Source organism: Theobroma cacao, chromosome 1, assembly GCF_000208745.1.
Source record: "Theobroma cacao cultivar B97-61/B2 chromosome 1, Criollo_cocoa_genome_V2, whole genome shotgun sequence".
Taxonomy (NCBI): Eukaryota; Viridiplantae; Streptophyta; class Magnoliopsida; order Malvales; family Malvaceae; genus Theobroma; species Theobroma cacao.
Window position 1 is genome coordinate 26,332,793 of NC_030850.1, and position 26,763 is coordinate 26,359,555.

A 26,763-nucleotide genomic window follows, 5' to 3' on the forward strand; every position below is an offset into this window, starting at 1 on the left:
TTTATAATCTCCCACAAGCAGTCAATGTTAGGTGCTGAAACGAGCTAGGGGATATACCGATGAGGGTTGGTTTCTTGCATTTCCCCCACCCAACTTCTGGAGAACATATAGGAGCCTCTCTTTTCTTTATGTTCTAGTGAAAGGGTGGAATCTGATTCCACTTCTTTCATGGAGAATCTGACTCCTCCATCTTGTTTGCATTAAGCATTGATAAAGATTCACCAGAGATTTCATCTAGCCATGCATGACAGTGAGATATTTGATAGAACTAGAAAGGCCTTAATTTGTTGTAAATTTTGCATCAAAGATGTTATTAAGCAAGTACTAAGTATGGCAAAAGTGGATAGTAAAGTTGAAAAGGTGAAAAGCTCTAGCGCCCAAGAATTGTTTGTCCATATATGGATTTGGGAAGCTTTCTGGAAAGAAACAAGAAATGTTGCCAAAACATTCACAAACCTAGAAAGTGATATGTTGGCAATGGCAATGAATGCCTATATGGCTTGTACCTTTTTCTAAATAAAAGTTGCTTTAAAAGGGTTTTTCCATGAACATTTCAAGAAGAATCTGATTCTTTAAGAGTACCTAAGACGTGATAGAGAGGCCATTCTGGACAAATTGGTTTTCCATAAGGCTTCCCAGTTAAATATTCCAACAACCATTTGTTTTTCCACAACTTTTGGATTATATTGCTACATATACCAGATTGCCAACATTGTTCGGTAGTTATCTTTCCCTTGTGCATGCTACAACTTAATAATGTACCCTCTGAAAATGAGAAAGAAAGTACTGTTGCTGAACAATTATTTATTCAAAAGTTGTGGAACTTTCAAACTGATCTGTTGGTACGCAAGCCATGGCCTGTCTGCCAGCCCTTAGAGGTCCCAGAATTGAAGCTGAGAGGAAATTAATACATATACATCACGTGTTGTACTGGTCAGTTATCAGCATCACTGGACATCTTCGATTTCACCTTAATTTGGATACAGCCTGGAAGAATTAAGCGTAGAAAAGGACACACACACACACACACACCTTGTTAAAATGAATTAATGCAAAACAATTTCTTGGTTGAAGATTGAACAGTTGAGGGTTCCCTGATAACGATGACTTTAATTAATTTCCATGGTTCATGCACGTGAATTAACCTAACCACCCAAGTTAGTTCTTGTTTCTTGTTGTAAAGACGATAATTAATGAGGCAATTCATGGAACTGATCAAAAAGATTAAAAAGTACATTTGTTTGACGATGATCAACAAACCAAATCTTCTACCCTTATTTCTTGCCTCATTCTCTATCCTAACCATCGATCGAGGTGTACGTGTATTGACAAATTGAACGAGATGCATGGATTTCTCGTTTTGTACTTTGCTAAGTAATTAAAAAATATATATAGTGTAATTAAATTGTTATCTTAGTCAGAATAATAAGGAGCATATATGCATCAACATATCTCACTTGTATTTTTCTTTGTCACCTTTTCCATGAGCAATATTTTACATGGTGTGAAAGCAGTGCGGACGGGGGTCCCTTGCTTAGATTTTTCATATTGTACTAGTATCTATGTATATAGAGCACTGTCAGTTCAATTCACATGTCTCGATAACTTGATGCTTCTGCCTGAGCCAAGGACCACGAGATTTTTACTTTGTTTAACTTTTCCTCCCTTCTAATTAGAATATTATTATTCAAGAGTATATTGTGTACATATCCTCATACAGCTGTTTTGTTTTGGTTCCTTGGCTATTACGTTATAATTACTTTATTACATTAAGATTTAAGCATACTTAATGTTTTTTAAATTGGAGTAATTGCCCTTTAGAAAATGAATGCGCCTGGTAGTGTGATTTCTCAAGTGTCTGGAAGCACCACCCTGACATATCTAGCAGATAGCACATGCATGCATGATTAATGATGCAAAAACTGTCTTTAAGTAATACTAATCATAACAAATTAAGAATGTGAAACGCACCGACCATTGATCCACTTATGCTTTTCTAGCTCTATCCTACTGATAGCCAAAGGCACTAGACAAAATCAAATTGTGAGAGATTTATGAACATGCAGCTAGCCAAGACTCCTGCAAGCCACTACGTACAGGAGCTGCTATAAACCCCAGAAGCAGGCAGCCATGCTACTCCTTACTTACCTCTCCAGTGGTAAATTAAAGTCTCATTTGCTTTAATCTTATTGCTAATATATATAATATTCAATATTCAAAGAACTAATGCTAGTATAAAGTGCTCCTTATGCTTAGCTGTAAGGCAAATGAGGGATATATACAAGAATATACTCTGATACTCTCTTGCTGAGAGAAGAAGGCATATATTCATATTTTATTATTATTATTATTATTATTATTATTGTTATTATATGTCCATTAAAGTTGAGATCATAAGCAAAGATAAGATAGAAAATTGGTGAAGAAGGAAATGCGTTGCATGGATGATTGATGGCATGGCGCTTCCATTTTATGGCCTCACCTTGGGTTTTTCTTTCTTTCTTTTAAAATTGCAGTGGTAAAGTTAAAGGGGAAAAAGAGGTACCTTTTAACTTATTAAACCTTTTCTCTTTATTACATTACGTGGTTTGCCTTGCCACCTCATCCGCACCCAGCTCCTGCATGTGTGCGTCATATCCCTCACCCATCACCCCAAAAGTAAAAGTGAAACTCCGGTAAAAAGAGATTTTACGGAATAATAGTTATTCAATAAGAAAATTACCATATACTCTCAATTCAGAGCTTTTAAACTCCACAAACAAGGTTGGGAGTTAACAAGTTACCGATTAAGATAACATTTATAAAAATTAATAAAGTAATTAGTTTTTAAATAATAAATACATAATAATTTTTTAATTTTATTTATAAAATTTAAACATTTACCGTCGATCAATAACAGTTCAAGAGAAAAATCTATCATATACTTTGATGGTGGAGTTTCTAAACTCTACAAACAATATTAGATAAAATATATTTATAACAATTAAAAATAAATTAATTATTAAATTGACAAGTGTCAACATTTCATGCCAATTACGAAATAAAAAACTCATCGTGGGTGCATAGAATAATAATCTAATAAGAATATCCTATAAACTAGTGATAGCGTTTTTAGATTCCACAAGCAAAGTTATAAGGTTGACGTCTAGACGAATGTCCCATTGAAATGTTTTCGGAAAAGTTGATATAAAAATTAATTACTAAATGAACACAATTTAATTGTTTACCCTCATTTGCAATTAAAAACTAGATCAATACATAAAATAGATTTGATAATTTTTATTTTCGTGTCTTAATTTAGAGTATTAACAGTTGTATAGGTAAACATGAACATGATAAAATTAATTAATCATATTAAAATGTTAAATACGTACACAAATATGTTTAATAAATATATAACACTATACGGCTAACACATTTATTAACTGTATCAGATTAAATTTATACAATACAATATGATTAACACATTAAAATTTATACAATTTATAACTTATTAACACAATTAACATAATTGATAAGATTAACAGCTTATTGATACAATTAACATAATTAAAATGATTAAATTAAAATATAATTCTTTTATTCAAATTTATAATAAAAAATTATAAATATTATAATATTTATCAAATATAATAAAATTCAATACAAATAAATCTTAATTGTCATAAAATTATTAATATTTATATGTATCAATAAATTAGTTTTAACAATGTACTAAACATATTTGTACGACACATTAACATGATTAAAGAAATAAATAATAAACAAATCATGAGTTATATGGATATATAATAAATACGATTAACTAATTGTGTCATATTTTAATCATATTGACACAATTAATCTAAATCTAAACACATTTAAATTCGTATCATTTTATCATATTATGCACAAAATTTTCAAGTCTACCATAAAATAATAATTTAATATCTAATAGCAAACATCAAAAGTCGAGTTGGGACTCAGGAGCTGCATGAGATTGCACATGGAAGCTCCCAATCCCCCTACTTTTCTTTTTTTTTTTCTTTTTTTAATTGCTTTTTCATTTTTATTTTGTAATTCTTCTAATTAAGATTTTGATGTTTAAAACTTTATTCTTACTTTATGTGAAAATTATTATAATTAAGCTTAACTATATATTATATTTATAATATAATAAATTGAATAAAAAATTTCCAAAATACTTTTCTAAAAGAAAAAAATAGAAAATAAATGATGTGTTGAAGATTAAAACATTACTACTTTTCCTTTACTCTTTTTGTTTTAAATTTTTAAATTATTTTATTTCAAAAAATTGTGATTATTTAGATGTATAGTGCCACGTGCCGAAACTTAAATTCAAGTTCATACGATTTTAAACTTTAAAAATAAAACTTAAATAAGTTTATAAATTACGAATTCACATTCTTAACTTAAAAAATATGCTTAATAGATAATGAAATACTTATATTTACATATTTAAAATTTATTTTATTTTTTATTAATGTGACATTCGTAATTCCATCGTATGCAAGAAAGAAAAAGGAAAATAAAAATCTTAAGAGATATGCTTTTGATAAAATTGTTGATATTATTCTTCTAAGATATAAAAGCATATTTGGATTCACCCTACTAGTGCTACTACTACTACTACTTTATATATTATGCTGCTCTGATATTTTCCACAACAAAAGTTTTTCTGTTGCTTGGTGCGCACACCACACCCGTTGAATTAAAGAAATTGGCGGAAATGTCAATAAAGACTCAAAAGTCAAAAGTACCCCTTGATTTTCAACTTCCCCCCCCCGCCCCCCCCCCAAAAGTCATTCATGTCCTGCTGCCCACCCACACTACTCAGATTCCACCTTTTTATTCCACATCAACATCTCAATGTCACAAATCTATTTTTGAAAACAATTAAGTTAATACATTATACCTTCAACTTTGTTTCTCATAAATAAAAGATATAATATTTAAAAAAACTTTTCAATTATTTTAAAATTTTTAAATATATTTTTATTTTTTTATTACATTCAATCAAGTTTTTATATTTTTATTTTGAATCAAATAAACTTTTATAATTAATACTTAACTAACTGCCTTTAGTCAAAATATTATTTATTATTTTATGTCACATGCTATTGATGTCGTATATTGACATATCATAGTGTATAAGTGACATGACATGTTGTGTGGCATAATCACATGGTATCTTTGACCTTCTACGTCAATGTCACGCTAATATCTTACAAATATAAAATGTCAAAAAGCATTTTGACTAATAACAGAAATTAACCATTACTCATAAAAGTCTATTTTACTCAAAATAAAAATATAAGAACTTAATTAAATACAATAAAAAATGACAGTTTATTTGAATTTTTCTTGAATCATTCATAGGTTTTTAAAGCTTTATGCTTAAATAAAGCCATTTTTTATAGTTAAATTTACAATTAACTCCAAATTCATGTTCCATCATGTATGAGTTTAATTCAATTCTATGTTAATTTTATTTAGTTTGTTTGAACATGTAGTTGTTTATTAATTTCTTCCATAAATTCTTATTGGAAGTTATTTGATTATAATTTTTTTCATATAATATGTAAACTCATAAAAAAATAATTATCAATAACTCTATATGAAAGGAAATCCCAAAATAGTTTCCAAAATTGCCCATGTCTCCAAACTTTTTTTTTTTTTTTAAATGTGACAATTTTAGAAAGGCTCTAAGTGTTATGCTCTTGTACGAAAGATGAATGGGTAAACTTAAGGGGTGAACAAATAGGTGTATTGAGTGATTTGGTCTGTCATATCTAAAGATTAAAAATATTTTCAAAAAATCAACCAAAATCGACCAACACATAAAAGAAGATCAAACCAATTAAACATAGAATTGGTTTGATCGATTTGGTTTTGGACTAATAAGCTAAATTTTTATCATTTTTTTATAAATTATAATATTAAAATTTATAAACTTCATCTATAATTATAAAATATATAAATTATGTATAGATTAAATATATGAATATATAATATATTACTTTATTATATATATAAAATTAACGACACAATTTGTATGTTATAATATTTTAATTTTTATATCAAAATTTGTGTAAATAATAACTAATTATAAACAATATGTTATAAAAACTAAAACGATAACTAATAAATTTATTAAGTATAATTATATAAATAAAATCTATTATAAGTTATAGTAATGCTTATGTATAAATAAAAAATATATATATAATATTACTTTATTATATATATATTTGAAATTAATGATACAATTTATATGTTATAATTTTTATATCCAAGTTTGTATAAATAATAATTAATTACAAATAATATATTATAAAACTAAGGTGATAACTAATTATTAAGTGTAATTATATAAATAAAGTTTATTATAAGTTATATTAATACTTATTTATAAATTAAATATATGTATATATATAATTTTTATACAATTATATATATTCATAACATTTCATATTACAAAACAATATGAAGGAGTAATAATTATAACATATTAATATGTTGGATATTTGATTTGAATATTTATTTAAATGAGTAATTAATCTAGTTTGATTTTACTCACCCCTCGATAGACTTGATGTGTACAATTAACGACACTCTTTCTATCTATGGGCTATAGATTAGCTTAAGGGTTTTGTGGCTGGCCAAGTAACTATGCACCAAGAAAATTAAAAAAAGAAGGGAGTGCTTGTTCAATACTTTGAATTATTTTATAAAACATATATATAATTATATAGTACCATTTAAGTGATATTTTTAAATTTTAACTACACATTTGAGAAAATGATAAGTACATGTACTTTTAAGCTGAGTAAATGGTGGGTAAGATTAATAATAAAAAAGCATAAAATTTAAAAAAATTTCTAAATTATTAAAAAAATCAAATAAATGTTTATTTTTTATTATATAAAATACAATTATTGTATTTTTATTTTGATTTAAATAAATTTTTATAACTAATAATTAATTATTTATTGTTAATCAAAATAATACTTATCATTTTATGTTACGTGGCATTAATATGGTATGTTAATATGTCGCAATGAAAAATAATATAACATGATAACATGTCTATGTGATATTTTCACTTTACATATTAACATTATATGAAATCAAATGATAAATGATATTTTGATTAATACAAATTGTATTAGTTAATCATTAATTATTAAAATTTATTCATTTCAAAATAAAAATATAAAATTTTAAATAAAAATAATATAAAATAAAAATTTATTTAAAATTTTCTAAAAACATTAAAAAGAACGAAACGTGGATAGTTAAAGGCCTGCATCTGGGCTACCAAAAAGTGATTAGGGCGAAAAAGCAAGAGGGAGGACCGCAGTACGGACTCCCAAACGTAAATTTTGTCATTCACACGTCACACGTCACACGGTGGTCGGTTTGACTAGTTGGGTTTGGTTGAAAAAGAAAAAGAAAAAGAAAAACGTGACTAAACAGCTTTGCTATAAACACTCCATAAATGAAGCTTTCGTTTAAACTAGATTGATTGGAATAATCAAACAAATCCAAAGCTAATCTTTTTTTAACCACATTCCGGTTATGTTTATAAGCCAAACCAACAACCGCCCCTTTCCAATAATTCATATATATAATACATGCCTTAGACTTTTAAATTACCACCAGTCAAACCTACTTAATGTGGGCAATTGATATTCAACATTATTTAAAATCAAAATGGAAATTCAACATTAACTTATTCATATTATATATATGACGGCTTATTTAAGCTTTGATTATATCCCATTTTTGTTTAAAGAGTTGAATTTAATTATTTTTGTTATATAAAAGTATTGAAGAAGTATTTTAGGCCATTCACATCTTATTTAATAGCCACACGTATACACACGCATGCAAATATATATTTTACAGCAGCTTGGCCCGGTCTGATTAGGCTGATTGTGATTGATATGGTAGTGGAAGCTGAATAACGCAAAGGGGCTGGGCAAGAGTCACGGTCAAATCAAAAATTCCCAAATCTTAGTCCTAGAAAAGATTGTTAGGCGTTTAATATTGTTAAACCTAACTCGTCTAACGTGAGGGCAGATTTTGTTTGACTTGCAGGTATACAAGCTTCACCTTCAAAACCCTTTTTCTGCAACTAAGAGTTACTTATGTAGGATTGCAAATTACGAGCTTTCAAGGATGAATTAGAAGAAGCCAATCTCCTTAATTAAGCAAAGAAACAAGACATCTTTTTAGCCTTGTGAAATTGCAAGCAATGTTGGTAGCTTAATGAAGTGTTAAAACTGTTAGAGTTTTCTCTAAAATTAGACCAAGTGTGTGTTTTTGGCAAGGATTAGAGTTAGAGAGCATGTCGACGGTTAAGGATCAAGTTGGAGAAAATATTTGAGCTCAACAATCTGCTTTAACTGAAAGATCACGCCCAAGAAATTTTCCATACAAACCATATCTTCACTACTTCAATTTCTTGTTTTAACTGTTACTATAATTAACAAATGATAGATAAAATAGGACCCATTTATGTCAAAAAATGATTCAATCGTAGCATCATCTTAGGAATCAATGCCACTCATGTTTTTAGCAAAAGGAGGGGGGCAAAACCAAGCAGCCTTTCCCTTCCATGGTTCCACATTCAGGAGTAGGTGTAAACTGGCCATCCCACATGGACATGCTGCAACGGGGGAGAATTTCGATCCTCCTCCATCCATGTACCTCTTTTCCCTAGAAACAAACAAAAGGTTTTTTTGGGTCATCATCGATTTCTCTCTCTCTCTCTCTCACACAACAAGAGATGATAAGTGGCTGTGGCAGATAAAATTCAACACAAAAACAAAACAACAAACGCCCAAAAAAATAACTCAAGGGGGCCGCCCATAACTTTAGAGTTTGGTCCCATTACTGACATGACTTGCTGAGTTTTCATCCATGAAAATCAAGAGGGTAATCACCTTTTTTCCATTTTGCTTTAAATTTCATGAATGTACATATTTTTGTTACTAAACATAGAAGAGCCGAACCCAAAAGGCCATTGAATCATAGCTCATGAATCAATCAATCCATCCGCCCCCAAGAAATAGACTAATGAGTCCCAAGCGTGGCATCACACTCATAATCTCAGACAATATGAAATCCACCTCCACCTCCAACACCATCACAATACCACCTCGACACACTGTAAAGTGAAAACAAACAGAGCCCCCTTTCTTTTTCTTTCTCAATGCATTAAAACAGTGCCACACTCAACTCAAAAAGCATAATCTAATGTTTCTTTATAAAAACATTCTAGGGGGACCCCTATCAACATCTCATCTACATATAAAAAGTTTACACTCCTCCTTTCCAGCATGTAAATAATACTTACTATGTAATATTCTTTTCTCACATATATATATCCCTCGTCCTGAAGAAAGACCCAGACTCCCATACGGCAAGTGCTACAAGCACAGGTACAACGGACGGTCTAAACTTTGCAAAGGATAAAACAAAAACTTTTCCATTTAACCTTTCTGTGCGCCAAACAGAGAGAGAACGAAAGTGCAAAGAGGAACAGAGAGACAACTACAGTAATTTTTTCTTCCGTTTCTCTCTCTTTCTCTTCATATATATACAAATTAGATTGCTTTTTTATTTTCTTCTTCTTTTCTTTCTCAAGATTCTACATGTTATTAGGCTTATAGGCTGTATCCTACTCAGCATCTAAATCAACAGATCATTCATTTGGGATTGGGAATGCTAGTGTACGAGTGGTGCTCTCTGTCTCTCTCGCTCTCTCTCTCTCTCTATATATATATATCAGAAAAGGGTTTGGAGCTTTGTTGTGGGAAAGAGGAGAGCTTTGAAGAGAGCCAGCCACCATCATCTGGTTGATCACAGGACAAAAACCCAGGTCGGTTTTATTAAATTTTCTGTTTTTGTATTTTTGTTTCTGATATGGGTTATTTCTTTTGATTCTTAGTGTCCTCCATTTGTCTCCTTCTGTTCTCTCACGATGATATGTAGAGAGATAAGAAGGAGAGAGAGTGGATATAAATAAAAAGAATCGTCTTTTTTCTGCTTTCTGTCTTCGTTTCCCGTGTTGAGAAAAATCTATTTGTTTTCATGTGCAATGTGTCTGCAGATTCTATCTCCAAATAACCCTTTTTTGTTGTTGTTGTTGTTTGCCTCTTTCATTGCTTCAGATGGTGAGATGCCCTTCTTGACACGATTTGATCTCTCTTCTCACTTAATTCATGAACAACATCAACAAAGCCACCGACTCAACTTATTTCTAAGGTCTCTCCTTCACAAAAAAGCTCACATATTTCAATAATGGGCTTCATACTTTTGCTCAATAGCATAACAGCTTCTTTTTCATCGTCGTCTGCTGGACAACCACCGCATTTCTCCCTTCTGAGAGCAATTCAAGGTTTGCCCATTTTGGAATTATCCTCAATCTGCATCAATTTGACACTTTTCCTGGTGTTTATTTTCATAGTATCTGCAAGGCAAATATTTGTCTGTCTTGGTCGAATTCGATTTCTTAAGGACGATTCTGTTACGAATTCAAGCCCAATTAGGAGAAGTGTTAGTGTTGATGGAGAAGTTCAGCATCTTATAGTCGGTACTGGGTTTAAATTGTCTGTAATTTGTTGCTTCTATGTGCTGTTTGTGCAAGTTGTGGTGCTAGGATTTGATGGGTTTGGTTTGATAAGAGAGGCTGTTGATAGGAAGGTTGTGGATTGGTCTGTTCTTGCCTTGCCTGCTGCTCAAGGTTTAGCTTGGTTTGTATTGAGCTTTTCAGCTCTCCATTGTAAATTTAAGGTATCTGAGAAATTCCCATTGTTGTTGAGGGTATGGTGGTTTGTTTCTTTTGTGATTTGCTTGTGTAGCTTGTATGTTGATGGGAAATCATTCTTAGTAGATGGATCAAACCACTTGTCTTCTCATGTTGTGGCCAATTTTGCTGTAACCCCGGCCCTTGCATTTCTTTGCTTTGTTGCAATTAGAGGTGTGACTGGTATAGAAGTTTGTAGAAACTCTGACCTTCAGGAACCATTGCTTCTTGAAGAGGAGGCAGGGTGTCTTAAGGTTACTCCTTATAGTGATGCTGGGCTCTTTAGCTTGGCCACACTCTCTTGGCTAAATCCACTTCTTTCAGTTGGTGCGAAGAGACCCCTTGAGCTTAAGGACATTCCCCTTCTTGCGCCAAAAGATCGAGCCAAGACCAATTATAAGGTTTTGAATTCAAATTGGGAAAAATTGAAAGCTGAAAACCTATCGAAGCAGCCTTCTTTGGCTTGGGCAATTTTGAAGTCATTCTGGAAGGAAGCAGCTTGCAATGCTCTATTTGCCTTGTTGAACACTCTTGTTTCCTATGTGGGCCCATACATGATTAGTTACTTTGTTGATTATTTGGGAGGGAAGGAGACTTTCCCTCATGAGGGTTATGTTCTTGCTGGAATTTTTTTTGCATCCAAGCTTGTAGAGACATTGACAACCCGGCAGTGGTATCTCGGGGTTGACATTTTGGGTATGCATGTGAGATCAGCTCTAACAGCAATGGTGTATCAAAAGGGGCTGAAGCTCTCGAGCTTGGCTAAACAAAGTCACACCAGTGGAGAAATTGTTAATTACATGGCTGTTGATGTTCAAAGGGTGGGAGACTATTCTTGGTATCTCCATGACATTTGGATGCTTCCTTTGCAAATAATTCTTGCTCTTGCAATATTATATAAAAATGTTGGAATTGCTTCCGTTGCCACATTGGTTTCAACCATTATATCCATAGTTATTACTGTTCCTTTGGCAAAGGTCCAAGAAGATTATCAAGACAAGTTAATGGCTGCCAAGGATGATAGAATGAGGAAGACTTCTGAGTGTCTAAGGAACATGAGGATTCTAAAGTTACAAGCTTGGGAGGATAGGTACCGAGTGAAACTGGAGGAGATGCGGGGTGTAGAATTCAAGTGGCTCCGTAAAGCCCTCTATTCGCAGGCCTTTATTACATTCATTTTCTGGAGCTCCCCCATATTTGTTGCCGCTGTTACATTTGCAACATCTATATTGTTGGGAGGTCAGCTCACAGCAGGTGGTGTTCTTTCTGCACTGGCCACTTTCAGAATCCTCCAAGAACCACTCAGGAATTTTCCTGATCTGGTGTCTATGATGGCACAGACAAAGGTTTCTCTTGATCGAATTTCTGGATTCCTGCAAGAGGAAGAGCTGCAGGAAGATGCCACCATTGTTCTGCCCCGAGGCATGTCAAAGGTGGCCATAGAGATTAAGGATGGTGAGTTTGGCTGGGACCCCTCTTCTTCAAGGCCCACCTTATCTGGAATACAAATGAAAGTAGAAAGGGGGATGCGTGTTGCAGTTTGTGGCATGGTTGGCTCTGGGAAATCAAGCTTGCTCTCTTGCATCCTTGGGGAGATTCCTAAAATCTCTGGTGAAGTAAGTCCGGTTCATAGAACTTTTATCCTAATTTCGACCTCCAATTATATTCTTAATTTTACGACTTTTCCCCCATTAATGGAAAAGGTTTTAGAACTGTTCTTTTACTCTGATGTTTGAACAGGTTCGAGTGTGTGGAACTGCTGCCTATGTTTCTCAGTCGGCTTGGATTCAGTCTGGAAATATTGAAGAGAACATTCTTTTTGGCAGTCCAATGGATAAAGCAAAATACAAGAATGTCATCCATGCTTGTTCCCTGAAGAAGGATTTTGAACTCTTTTCACATGGAGATCAAACCATAATTGGAGATAGGGGTATAAATCTGAGTGGTGGTCAGAAACAACGTGTGCAGCTTGCAAGGGCACTTTATCAAGATGCCGACATATATTTGCTTGATGACCCCTTCAGTGCTGTTGATGCACACACTAGCTCAGAACTGTTCAAGGTTTGACTTGGTCAATGTACTGCACACATTTCTGTTCATATCAATAGAATTTGGCTGAACAATTTATTTGGAACTGCAGGAATACATAATGACAGCACTGGCTTGTAAGACTGTTATTTTTGTGACCCATCAAGTTGAATTTCTACCTACTGCTGATTTGATACTGGTATGGAATATTTTCAAATTTATTTCTGCTAGGACTCCAGCATGCCATGATGCATGCTGAAGTTCACTCTTTCTCATGGGATACATGCATGGCACATACTAAAGTTCATGCCCTACCACATCATATGCTTTAGCTTCTACTATGATCTGAAGACAAATTTTTTAGCAGAACATTTTAGATAGTGTTTTTGGTGAGGTGTTAATTTTTTTTGTTAGGAACTTGTTTTTATGCCTAAAATATCTTGAACGACAAAATTCAAATTGGATATTTCGGTGACTGTTATGCCCCTTATCTTAAATGATAAAACTTTATATTCATAAAACCAAGTAATTGAGAAAGTGGACAGCATACACTTGTTTTGTTATATATATATTTAGTTTCCTTATGGCATTTTGTGTAATTTATCTCTTGAGGGTTTTCTTTGAGTTAAAGCTAAACATTAGTAGCATATGTATTGGTTCTTTTCTGACCAGAAGGGCATCTGTATTGGTTGAATTCATGGATTTGCACATACATTGTTTTTCCTTTTCATTAAGAAAAGATCAATAAATTTTCTGGATGAATCCTTGTTCAAGGCCATGTGCTCCCCTTCCCCTTCCTATGTAATGCCCCTCTCTTTATCTGATTTTATGTCCAGTATTGGAAGGTTGAAAATGATGTAAGTAATGAATTGGATTTTATGTCCAGTATTGGAAGGTTGAAAATGATGTAAGTAATGAATTAGATTATTATGAAGTGTTGTTTGGACAGAAAGCTGTTGTTTTTAACTCAGCTGTTGTTCATATAATAATAATTTTTTTTTTGGAGTAATTATGCAATATAAGTAACCTGGTGTCATCATTTTCTGGGATTCAATATAAGAGTTCTAGTATATCTATCTTCCTCCTCTCTTTTTTCCTTTTGGCCAAAGGTGGTGATATGATGAGAGTGATTTTGAATAGAGTGTTCTGTATGTTTTGTTCTCAAATGTCATTAATCATGTCTGCAGGTTCTACGGGATGGCCGCATCATACAGGCTGGAAAATATGATGAACTTTTACAAGCAGGCACTGATTTCAATACTCTGGTGTCAGCTCACCATGAAGCAATTGAAGCAATGGATATTCCAAGTCACTCATCAGAAGACTCCGATGAAAATTTGCTTCTTGATGGGCCAACCATATTAAATAAAAAATGTGATTCGGCTGGAAATAATATTGACAGTTTAGCAAAGGAAGTGCAAGATGGTGCATCAGCTTCAGAACAGAAAGCAATTAAAGAGAAAAAGAAAGCAAAGCGTAGGAAAAAGCAGCTTGTTCAAGAAGAGGAAAGGGTAAAAGGAAGAGTCAGCATGAAGGTGTATTTGTCATATATGGTGGCAGCATATAAAGGCATTTTGATACCGCTTATTGTTCTTGCACAAACATTATTTCAGTTCCTTCAAATAGCTAGTAATTGGTGGATGGCATGGGCGAACCCCCAGACTGAAGGAGACCAAGCTAAAGTCAGTCCTATGGTCCTCCTTGTTGTTTATATGGCCCTTGCTTTTGGGAGCTCTTGGTTTATATTTGTCAGAGCTGTTCTGGTAGCCACATTCGGTCTGGCAGCTGCACAAAAATTGTTTCTCAAGATGCTTAGAAGTGTGTTTCGAGCCCCAATGTCATTTTTTGATTCAACTCCAGCTGGGCGGATCTTGAATCGTGTAAGTTTTTTTTTAATATATATTTTCATGTGATAGGTTATATTTAAAGTTGCTAGATCTTTTCCATCTTTGTTTGAACTCCATTTTCCTTAATTTGGATTATATGATGATGGTCATTTGTAAACTCACAGGTGTCTATTGATCAAAGTGTTGTGGATCTTGATATTCCTTTTAGACTTGGTGGGTTTGCTTCAACAACAATACAGCTTCTTGGGATTGTTGGTGTAATGACAAAAGTTACTTGGCAAGTACTGCTTCTTGTTGTCCCAATGGCTGTTGCTTGCCTGTGGATGCAGGTAGGTACTTCTATTTTGCCTCAAGTATCTGTTGTTGGGTTCCATTGACTCTCATAGACTGAGGGAAATGGAAGCACATTAGTAATAGCTTACTTCTTTAAGTTTATTCTGTTTTCTGATTTAGCTGGGAACAAACCAGGAGGCTCATCACCTTCTTTTAGGATTAAAAATTGCATTGCTTATTGAAACATAGTCTGCATCCAGGTGAACAACATGGACAGTATGTGATAAATGATATGATTTTGTAGTATTAGAATGGCTTATATAAATGTTAAAAAAAAATTAGACTATGATTACTTGATGTGTGAGGGTGCGGCCTTTATTATTTCTGTGGTGAGGTTGCTTCAATCACTAGCTATTAGCTATTATTTATATCTGCTCTTTTCCTCTCAGCAGTGAATTGTGCGCTTTTCTTCTTTTACTATTCATTTGGTATCTGTTTAAATTGTGATTAGAGAGGAACGACATATTAAACATCTGCTTCTATTTCTAAACACACATTTCTAAGAAGTATGGACCAATTCCGTTATTTCGTCAGTTCCATTGTTAAAGATCTATGGGTGATTGATTATTTAAAATTGCTTTAAATTCTGGTCTTAGAGTTACCATTGGTTCTTAACTTGTAAATAATGTGGTCATAGAGCACTTCCACTAGATTCTGGTGAATGCAACAATGAGAAAGTAGTATTTACATCATGGTAAATTTTGCCCCAAAGTTTGCCTCATACTACTCTTTATTGGATTACTTTAATGTCTGTTGACAGTCTAAAAACCTTGATGGTAAGGTTAAAAGGATATGAGCTTATCTTTCAACCTTTTTAAGATTTTAATTTTCCTATCTTCTTGGATTTTCCTTGCAACTTTCACATTGTTTGACAAGATTTGTTTATTTATTTTTAGATTCTTGTATTTGGAGTTGAAGTTGCCAGTCTCTAAATTCACATTTTTTTTTCATTCATCTACCCTTAACCATTTTAACTGTTGTTGGCGAACTTAGTATGCACTTTATCATTTCAGAGTTACTGTAATGTAGTTTCTTGGGAAATGCGTTTCTTCTGATGCATTGCTCACTTTTGCTGGTTGCAGAAATACTACATGGCTTCATCGAGGGAACTGGTTCGCATAGTTAGCATTCAGAAATCTCCAATTATTCATCTTTTTGGTGAGTCCATTGCTGGAGCAGCCACGATAAGAGGTTTTGGGCAAGAGAAAAGGTTCATGAAGAGAAACATTTATCTTCTTGATTGTTTTGCTCGCCCATTCTTTTGCAGTCTTGCAGCCATTGAATGGCTCTGCCTGCGCATGGAATTACTTTCAACCTTTGTATTTGCTTTTTGCATGATTTTGCTTGTGAGTTTTCCACATGGAAGTATTGATCCAAGTAAGTAATCTTTTTCATTACTATTTAATCTGCTTGTTTTTGTAAGAAATTTTGAGTGATCAGGAGTGAGGGGTAGTGGTACTGAGAAATGATCCTTTAGTAGACATTGCACCGTGTTGTTTGACTAGACTAAGAACCCTTAGAATTCTTGGGTACTTTAGTTACATTATCACTCATTACTTTTTCTTTTTCCTTTAAATGGTGTCTATTGTGTTGTTGTGGTTGATCTTGGTTGGTAAGGATTAAGGTTTTATTGAACTGAGCTGTGATCCTCCATGAGGCGGAGAGCTACACCGGTGCTGCCAAGTTTGGACACAGTTCTTTTTTTTAGTCAAAGGAGGACAACACAGTTCCATTATTATTAAGACTATGTTAGGTATAAGATAGAAATGAAAAATTGGAGCTGTTAATCGTGATAATATGCTGATGCTAAGCATCATTGCTTCTTCTAAACAGGTATGGCAGGCCTTGCTGTGACATATGGCCTTAACTTAAACGCACGGCTATCGCGGTGGATACTTAGCTTTTGCAAGCTCGAGAATAAAATTATTTCCATAGAGAGGATATATCAGTACAGCCAAATTCCAAGTGAAGCTTCTGCTGTTATTGAGAACTCCCGCCCTCCATCCTCATGGCCCGAAAATGGAACAATTGAATTGGTCGATTTAAAGGTATCCAGCTGTTTTTCACCGCATCATGCAGTAACTTCTTTTCCTGGCAACATAGAAGACTCATATGCCATTCTTTTTATAAATTAGGTCTTTTAGGTAGCCTTTGGTATCCTTTTCAAGACCCCTATACTGATCTAATTACTTGATCACCATGTTTGGTATGATTTTACTCAGTAATCATTAATCACTGGGGATTAGAGATTGCTATGTTGGGTATCCCATAAAAATCAAACATTGTTTTGTATATATTACCAAAATAATCATGTTTTAAAAGTTAATATATTAATAATTGTAATATTCTATTAACATAAGAATTTGGTGTAATATTATTATTTTATTTCTTTAGTGATTTATCAAATCAATAAACAAATATATAAAATATTTATCTTTGATAAACTAACTGTTAACCTTTTAAATTAGATGAAACCTTTGAATGGAAAAACAAACTTAATTTATCAAAATAATAGTGAATTTGCTAGCAAAACAAAGGTTACATATATAACCAAAGGAAAAAAGTGGGGAGAAATATGTAAAATCCTTTTAGTTGGCTACAAAGAATATTTGCAAGAGTAAAGCCTTACTATGTAAAAATTTATTTTTATTTTGGGAGGAAGCAAGTCTTTTTTGCACATTTTAAAGGGTAAAATTGTCCAACATTATTTTTACAGATCACTCCATCTTGGTGAAAAAAGTTTTCCACCTTTTTGTATAAGAATTAGTAGTGATTTAATCACTCTCGTTGGTCTAAGATCACTGCCATGCAAGATAACCAAGTTCCTACAAAACACAGTGATCTAATTACTGAGTGCAGATGATCATGGTTTTTGGGGTGATCAACCCATACCAAACACCACCCAGTAGTAGCAACTTTATGAGGAAGGTGTGCAGGATATGAATGCTTTATGGTATGAGAAGGGAGAATCTAGTGGCATTTTTAATAATTCCTCTGGCTAAAAACTTAATATCTTTTTCTCCCCTTGCTTGACATAGTTGACTGAATTGGGAAATTTGGATTGTGTTTTCTGATTTTTTTTTATTTTTCTCATGCCACAAAAGGAAGGATGAAAGAAAGATATCGTAGAAGGCTGTTTGTAATTAATAGATAATTCATAGTTTTATTTTTCAATGATGTTGGAGAAAATAGATAAAGTATTCTTTGTTAGAATATTACAAGCACCGCATGCTGACTTTTACTTTCCTTTTTCTATTCCCTCTTTTGAAGGTTCGTTATGGGGAAAATCTTCCTGTGGTGCTTCATGGGGTAACCTGTGCATTCCCTGGTGGCAAGAAGATTGGAATTGTTGGGCGCACTGGAAGCGGTAAATCTACTTTGATCCAAGCATTATTCCGATTGATTGAGCCGGCTGGTGGGAGAATCATTATAGACAACATTGACATTTCAACAATTGGCCTCCATGACCTTCGTAGCCGTCTTAGTATCATACCCCAGGATCCTACATTATTTGAAGGAACTATTAGAGGCAATCTTGATCCTCTTGAAGAACATTCAGATCATGAAATTTGGGAGGTATAAATTTCACTTGCATACGAGCTCTCTCTCTTGCCCTCACTTTACAAGTATACTTAGCAGAGAGTTATATTTAGTTTATGAATTTGACAAAAAACCTGGTATTTAATTATGGGCATGAATCCCTTGTTATAACACATTCATGATGTTCCTTGTCTCCAAAGTAATTAAAAATTCTAGAAATTTTGAATAACTACCAAGTTTCTAGTTTTTATTGAAGATTCTGAAGTTTTTTTCGATGAGATTATTAGTTTGTAGGGTACGTTGTTACAAATAAATCATACTAATGTATCTGTTCTCATTTGCTCACATTCATTTCCTAACACCTGCCAAAAATTTTTATGGTCCATACTAAACAACTGCCACTTAGTTACTTGATTTACATTCTTTTTCAATCTTTTGGTATCATTTTCTTCCAAGTAAACAAAACTACCATGACAAAATGATGCTTGAATCTTGAAATATGATCATGTTGAATGATGTGCACCCAATTAAGTACTGAATTTTAATTTGTTACAGGCACTTGATAAGTCTCAGCTTGGAGATATTGTTCGTGAGAAAGACCAAAAGCTTGGTACACCAGGTTTGTGCTTTTTCTCTTGGACATCATTACTGTATCATCTGAACTGAAACAAGAAAAGTAAAAATGCAGAGAGAAAGAAGAGGCAAAAGCCCCTAAAGTTGCATGTGATTGATAGATCCTTTTTCTTTATGTAAACTGTGCAGTTTTAGAAAATGGAGATAACTGGAGTGTGGGGCAGCGGCAACTTGTTTCCCTGGGCCGGGCTTTACTTAAACAGGCAAGAATACTTGTGCTAGATGAAGCAACGGCGTCAGTTGATACTGCCACGGACAATCTCATACAGAAGATCATCCGAACAGAGTTCAAAAACTGCACAGTTTGCACAATTGCACATCGTATTCCAACTGTAATTGACAGTGATCTTGTTTTGGTACTAAGTGATGGTACGTAAAACAATTATCTTTAATATTTCATCTTAAGTTTGAGATGTTTCAGTATTATTATTGGTGTCAAGTATTGAAAGTCTTGACCTTTTTCCAATGACTTGGCAATCAATTTGTAGGTCGAGTTGCAGAGTTTGATACTCCAGCACATCTCCTTGAGGATAAATCATCCATGTTTCTAAAGTTGGTAACTGAGTATTCTTCAAGATCAAGTGGGATTCCAGATTTTTGAAACAGATTGCGTGCCCAAAATTCTTCCAATTACAAGGCACCGCAAGCTGCCAAGATTGAACCAGCTGCTGCTGCTTCTTTTCGCAGAACTTGGCTTGGCAAACTCAATGACAAATGGCAAGGACAGATGTGAACATCATGCCATTAAACCAAAACCTCAAGTAGAGGAAAGTAGTTTCTACTTCAAGGTAATTTCGAGTTAATTCATCCCCTTAAGTGGATATGGGGAATTCATGCACGGTTAGCAACCCGGCATACCTTGTAACGGAAAATAAGTCAGATGGGTAGAGTTTGGTAATAATTACACGGAAGAAAAAAATGGGTGGCTCATATTTGTTTGATGATGTGCAATAAACTAGTGCTTAGAAAATGTGAGAATGTTAGTTAGGGCAAATTTTAGAGTTGCAGAACTAGTCAGATCCGCTGTTACTACTGGCACAAATTTTAGTTGTAGACTGAAGAACATAAATTTTGTTTCATCTCTCTGTAGTGGCAACTTCAGATATAGGCTGTGATGCCATGAATTTTGCTTCAAACTTGTATCTTTCCTGCTTTTTCTCCCCCACTCTTTCAGCAATATCGAATATATCACTGTACTGCTGTAGCACAAAATTTCTACATCCAATTTACTAAGCGGTTTTTACAGAATATGCTGTTAAAAATGTTCTTGCTACGATCTTGATAATGCAGACTCCTTGATGCCAGCAATTGGGAGATTCCATAACATTTAATTTGACCTGATGATAATACATACATTATACGTTCAAGGACCGTGGTATTCCCACATTCCAAGTTCACTCTTTCTTCCCTCACATCTCAATCTTGTTATTTCATGAACACCATAGCCAAGAAAGTGCAAGCAGGAAAACTACTCCGCAGCCGAGTAAAATTTTCTTTGAACAATTGTTTTGTCAGTTGTTATGTTGTGTGACAAGGTTAACAAAGCTACACGGGTTTCTGTTTTTACATCTGGTTTGCAACCATGGAAAGCAAGTCTTCTTTGGCTGGATAGTGTGGCGGTTCCAGTTGATTTTCTGCTTGAGACTTTGGTCGCTATGTTGAAACTCATTCACCAAACTTAACAAGCTAATAGTGATCAAAGGTTCACAAACATTTCCATGGCCCAGCATGATCCAGTGGGATAAAAACAATGAACCCAAGCCCAAATCTGACATAATATTAGAAGACCCAAGATCCTAATCTCCCAAGCCTCCATACTTGCACTCCAACAAAACCACTTCCCTTCTCTCTCTCTCGGAGAAGCTAAGCTGAGAAAAGATGCAGGCGATTACGAGACGGTTAGGGCAGCAATCTCTGAGGCCAACACCTTCAATCTATTCTATCGAGTGTATTTACCCTCTCTTCCATCACTGTAACTTTCCATTCCCACTTTGTGCTTTCTCAATTAATCTTTTCTTCTGCTATTACATTGGTGTTTCGCATTTGCCACTCAAATTCATGGTTCTTATCAAAATTTGAAGCATTTTCTTATCAATCTTTTCAGATTATGGAGGTGATCATCCGCGCTACGGATCTACGCTGGCCGCCCACAAGGGCTTGGGTCACCTCGTTCGCAAGGGCACCGGTGGCCGGTCCTCCGTTAGGTAATTTCTTGGAATTCTTGCTTTTTAGCTGAAATTTTCTGTTTTATTGCGATAAATATACCAAATGTGGTTTTTTTTTTTTGAAAAATATTGGTAATATTATTCGGCTTATAAATTACGAATAAAATTTTGCCTTCTCTTTCTTGCAGTGGAATTATAGCTACTGTATTTGGAGCTACTGGATTCTTTGGTCGTTATGTTGTGCAACAGCTTGGTAATTCAAATTGTTTTGTTTTAGTTATTATTTTGCATTATGTTGATGTTATGCTTCTTTTTGTTCTCAAATGTTTCATGTTTTGCCTTAAAATGTGCATGACTAAGAGCTTTTGTTTTTTTTTTTTTTTTTTTTCTTAAAAATCCACCGAGGGTTTAATTGAAAGGTGTATACTTGCTAATGTTTTCCTCTTATTTTTAGCTAAAATGGGATCTCAGGTGTTAGTTCCTTTCCGGGGCTCTGAGGATAACCCTCGTCATCTCAAGTTGATGGGAGATTTGGGACAGGTAGCATACCTCATGATATTGCTTTTTATTGAAATTCATATTCTAGTATTTGGGTTATGGTTTTAATTTCATATTTCTCGTACTCAGATAGTGCCAATGAAATATGATCCAAGGGATGAAAATTCGATTAAGGCTGTGATGGCAAAGGCTAATGTTGTTATCAATCTTATTGGTATACTAGGCTTCACTTTTGATTTTACCTATGAGAGTTATTTAAATCTTGGATTCATTTGATAAAGTATTGCTTATATTGGCAGGAAGAGAATATGAGACAAGAAACTATAGCTTTGAGGAAGTGAACCATTTCATGGCAGAACAACTGGCAGTGGTATGTCGGAACTTTCATTCACATCGATATTGGCACCTTAATCTCCTGATAATGGGTATTAGCATGATTTTGGACAAATTCTTGTGTATGGGCTAAATGTTATATTCAGTCCTATGTTGGAGAAGGGGGTGGGGGGTAGGGGGACTTTGAAGTAGAAGAAAATGTATTATGTACAATCTCTCCTTCCCTTGAAGGATAATTGAGCTATGTACTCTATTTGAGGCTCTATCATTTACTTCATCTTTAGATGGGTTCAAGTACAAATAGCAAGTTGATTGACTTCATTTTCTTTTCTGTCATTCAAGCTGATATTTATGACCAAATTATCTGTGATACATCTTTATTGAGTTTTCATTGTATGAACCAGTGTGTGGTTTGCTTATCATATCATCTTCTGCTATCAACCATTTTCTACATTTAACTAAGCTGAATTTTCTGGAGTTTTTAGTGGTTCATGTGTCAGTTTTTCTTTCTTGATTTTTCCAGATTGCCAGAGAACATGGTGGTATCATGAGATTTATTCAAGTTTCTTGCTTAGGGTCCTCTCCATCATCTGCATCAAGATTTCTAAGAGCTAAGGCTGCTGCAGAGGAAGCTGTTTTAAGAGAACTTCCTGAAGTAATTACTCTTTGTTTTCTACAACTTGAGATGCTAATGCTAGATATAGTATTAATTTATTATAATATAAGCAGAGTGAATCTGTAAAGTAATAATTGTGAAATAGTGTTATCTAATAATGTATACACTTTACATTGAGCACAAATGGACATTTTTTTGTTTTTTGGTTTATTTTCTTATCTGGGGTGCAGTTACATATAAACAAAATTAGGTTTGAAGGAGATAGAAATGGATTGTTTTATTTAGCTTTATAAGGAAGGATACCCATTCCTAGGATCTTAGCCAAAAACGTTCTCGTGCTTTTGGTGGACACAGCAATAATATATTGACACAGTTCTGTAGGAGTATTTAAATCTCTTTTGATGTGCCCATGGTTTCTGTTGCTTTCATCTTGTACTGGCTTCAATGCATGATTTATTTACTGCTGCAGAGCTCCTACTTAACATGTTGTGCTAAATACTTATTTGCAGCTTTTGTGGGCTTGATTGTGGTTGTTTGTAGGTGCATTCATATATGCTCTTTATTTGAATGACAATATTGCTTTTGTACTTGTAATATTATTGTTTCTACCTTTGGGAACTTGAGATCAAAGTTGTGTTTCAATGAATAATAGAGGTGAGAAAATAAGATGGAGTTGACAACTTGAATCCTCTGCCTTTTGTAATCTTTCCTTATAAGAATAAAGAGAAGTCATTGATGTATTCCTTCTTCTTCTGGTAGAATTAAAGAATGCATTGATGTTAGTCTGCAATCATCTCCATTCCCCTCTAGGCCTTGCAACATGTTTGCTCATTTCGTAAACTGATATCATCCTAAACCAAAGTAAATTCAAGTTCATGCAATTTGATATAAGATTTGTTTTGAGTTAATAGTCATTTTCACTCTCTTAATGCTTAATGCCAAATTTGTGATATGTTCTTTTCTTCGAAATATTTTAGTTTTATCAGACACTTAGCTGATAGCTGTTTAGAAAATTCCTCTAGAAAGTGATCTTGAAAACATGATGCAGTTATAGCTGCAATAGAAGGATCAAAGTTGCTGAACTCTGCATTGTGGCTACTTAGTTTTGGACTTTGTGTGAAGATGTGATGTCAACTCTAGTAAATAATGAGAATGGTACATAACACAGGTAGTGCAATCATAAGAAGAACCCAAATTTTGCAGAGTCTAAGTACATAATAAATACACAAGCACCTCTCTTTCCTGAATAAGCTTGAGGGAAGGTAACTGAGCATACTGAAAAGGCTAAACTAAGTTGAAAAGGTGTGATTAGCTCATTAAAAGATGGTCTGCCCTATGCTTCCTCATTTTAGATGTTACCCTCTGATTTCAACATCAACTTTTTGAGCATATTATTCCTTCTACAGGCTACCGTCATGAAACCTGCTATAATGATTGGTACTGAGGATCGGATCATGAATCGATGGGCACAGTTTGTAAAGAAATATAGTTTTCTTCCACTCATTGGTGATGGATCTACGAAGTAATTTTGAAATAAGCTGAAATTTTTAATTAATATTTGTGGGGTGCTCTTTTTGAAAGCTTTGTGCATCTTTTACTAACACCAGTTTCTTCACAGAATCCAGCCTGTATATGTTGTTGATGTTGCTTCTGCAATTGTTGCGGCCTTAAAAGATGATGGCACCAGCATGGGAAAAGCTTATGAGTTGGGTGGGCCAGAGATCTTTACTGTGCATGAGCTGGTAATATTTTTCCTCTTGTTCATTTATTGCAGCAATGCTTGTTGGTATAACGAAACCTAAAATTCCATGCAGGCTGAGCTTATGCATGACATGATCCGTGAGTGGCCCCGCTATGTAAAAGTACCTTTACCCGTTGCAAAGGTGAATATGCAACCTTTCTATTTGGATGATAGGGAGGTTGAATTTGCTTCAGGCTAAGTGCCAGAAGCAATGTCTTAGCTATTCCAAGCAAGTGCAGCTTTTATTCTGTTGTCTAATTTATGAGTATTGACTATATGCATGATAAACATATAGTTTTGCTGGCAACAAATTTCTTATAAATTTCAGGGGAATGTGTTGTAGTTCTCATGCCTTAGTTATGACTAACACTTTGTTATGTGCAATTGCAAATTGTGCTGCAATTTGCTTATTCATGTTGTTACTGTATTATCACAGTTCTGTTTATTTGTAGCGTTTGCTGTTGAATTATAATTTAAGAGCTCAATCATTGTTTGATGGTTTCAGGCAATTGCAATGCCCAGAGAGGTATTACTCAAGAAAGTGCCATTTCCACTACCAAATCCTGACATCTTCAATCTGGATCAGATACATGCATTTGCAACTGATACCATTGTCTCAGAAAATGGTCAGTTGAAATACTTTCAGGCTAGAATATATCATTCTTTTTTCTAATGTTTAATGGCATTGCCGATAAGTTTCCTTGTTGCAAGATGTATTCCATCTCTCATTTTCCCCTTCTATTTTGTGGTGTGTTTTGCAGCTTTAACTTTTACGGATTTGGGTATTGTGCCTCATAAGTTGAAGGGATACCCAGTTGAGTATCTTATCCAATATCGTAAGGGTGGTCCACAATTTGGGTCTACAGTCAGCGAAAAAGTTAATCCAGAATATTGGCCTTAATATTATTTTGATCTTTCAGTCCCTGATGTGTTTGTTTGTCTGAAAATGCCACTGATTTGGAAAAGCCTATGCTGGTATGTTATGCCTTCGTTTCCTTAAGACGAGAATGACCGTAAGTGCATAATTCTGGTTTCTTTTTTGTCAAGATGAAGAATGTGAGTCTCTGAGTAGCAAGATTTAATAAATTTCGGATACTGTTTTGGTGGTATGGGATGACTAATTAGTGGCGTCATAGGTTTGCAGGGAGGGGCTTGTTTTCGATGGCAGAAACTAGTAAAGAATAATAAAGGGGAAGGAAGCTTGAGTTATTTCAGGAATGTATAATTGTGAGAAATATTCAGCTCATTTGTAATTTTCTTAAAGAAGATAATTCTTGGGAGGTATCTCCTGTTAAAAGAAACCATATTCTTCGTTTCTGTGGCATTTATGCCTTTTGCGTTTTCCTCAATTCCATGGCAGTCTGAAATGTTGCCAGCTTAAACGGTTCCCAAATTCCTATCCTTGCCTTTAAATTGTTTTGGCATTCGTTGGTTCTGGTCTTGTAATCACATATGATCCTGCAGTGTGCAATTGTTAGAGATCTCATTAGATGAGTAGAGGGTTTATTCTTTATTTATTTAATATGTATATTCTTTGAGTTGGAGGTGTGAGTTTGCTGCAAGTGGTATTAGAGTTTATTCAAACTGCTCATTGACGTGAGATAGTGATTTCATTACTAGAGATGCTAAAGTGAACAAAGAAGGGTTCCTCTTTTGAATGGGTGAAAGAGTCCATGTAAGTGTATAATTTAGTGGAATTTTTAATTATGAATTTTATAATTACGGATTTTACGTCAATGGGTTTTTAAATTTATAAAAAAAATTATGAATTTGAATTAACACATATAACTTATTTTTATTGAAAAAGATACATATTTCTATTAATTCCATTGGACATGGATTAATTTTTTGATTACATTGAATAAAGATACTTGCTAAACGTTTCGGTGAGGGGTTATCTCCGGTAGATTGTACTAGTTACCAAACGACCGGTGCCGACGCCTGAAACCCTCTCCAGTGTAATAAAACAAAACAGAGCAAAAATAATGGGTGCCGACAGGAAGAGTATGTGGTGCACGTTTTATTATTACTTTTAAAATTGGACGAAGAGGAAAGAGAGCAACTTAATGAGTGAGACTCGTTGTCTCGATATTATTCTTAAATCTATATTCTCTGTGTTCGGGTAATAATTATAAGATATCCACAACTCAAAATTCAATTACAAATAATAATTTTTAATATTAAAATTTAGTTTTATATTTATAAATAATGTA

The 26,763-nt window shown here is 33.9% G+C and overlaps 2 protein-coding genes across 4 annotated transcripts; both read left to right on the forward strand.

Moving 5' to 3' along the window:
* Window positions 9,434-20,417, forward strand: LOC18613052 (ABC transporter C family member 5). The gene is made up of 12 exons (XM_007050081.2): window positions 9,434-9,889; window positions 10,182-12,432; window positions 12,557-12,877; window positions 12,957-13,043; window positions 14,032-14,724; window positions 14,856-15,020; window positions 16,107-16,401; window positions 16,858-17,072; window positions 18,295-18,600; window positions 19,120-19,183; window positions 19,327-19,566; window positions 19,686-20,417. The coding sequence occupies exons 2-12, from the start codon at window positions 10,312-10,314 to the stop codon at window positions 19,796-19,798; spliced, it is 4,620 nt and encodes a 1,539-aa protein (XP_007050143.2). The 5' UTR covers window positions 9,434-9,889; window positions 10,182-10,311; the 3' UTR covers window positions 19,799-20,417.
* LOC18613053 (NADH dehydrogenase [ubiquinone] 1 alpha subcomplex subunit 9, mitochondrial) lies at window positions 20,988-25,881 on the forward strand. Of its 3 annotated transcripts, XR_001926235.1 has the most exons (13): window positions 20,989-21,169; window positions 21,302-21,401; window positions 21,551-21,615; window positions 21,817-21,902; window positions 21,990-22,074; window positions 22,160-22,230; window positions 22,717-22,848; window positions 24,216-24,331; window positions 24,428-24,551; window positions 24,624-24,692; window positions 25,056-25,176; window positions 25,312-25,525; window positions 25,695-25,881. XR_001926235.1 is itself a non-coding variant. In XM_007050085.2 (12 exons), exons 1-12 carry the CDS (start codon window positions 21,076-21,078, stop codon window positions 25,449-25,451), a joined length of 1,179 nt encoding a protein of 392 aa, XP_007050147.2. In that variant the 5' UTR covers window positions 20,988-21,075; the 3' UTR covers window positions 25,452-25,881. The 3 variants fall into 3 exon arrangements, 2 of the variants coding, with proteins under 2 accessions (XP_007050147.2, XP_007050145.2); XM_007050085.2 differs by having other exon boundaries at window positions 20,988-21,145; window positions 25,312-25,881; XM_007050083.2 differs by having other exon boundaries at window positions 25,312-25,881.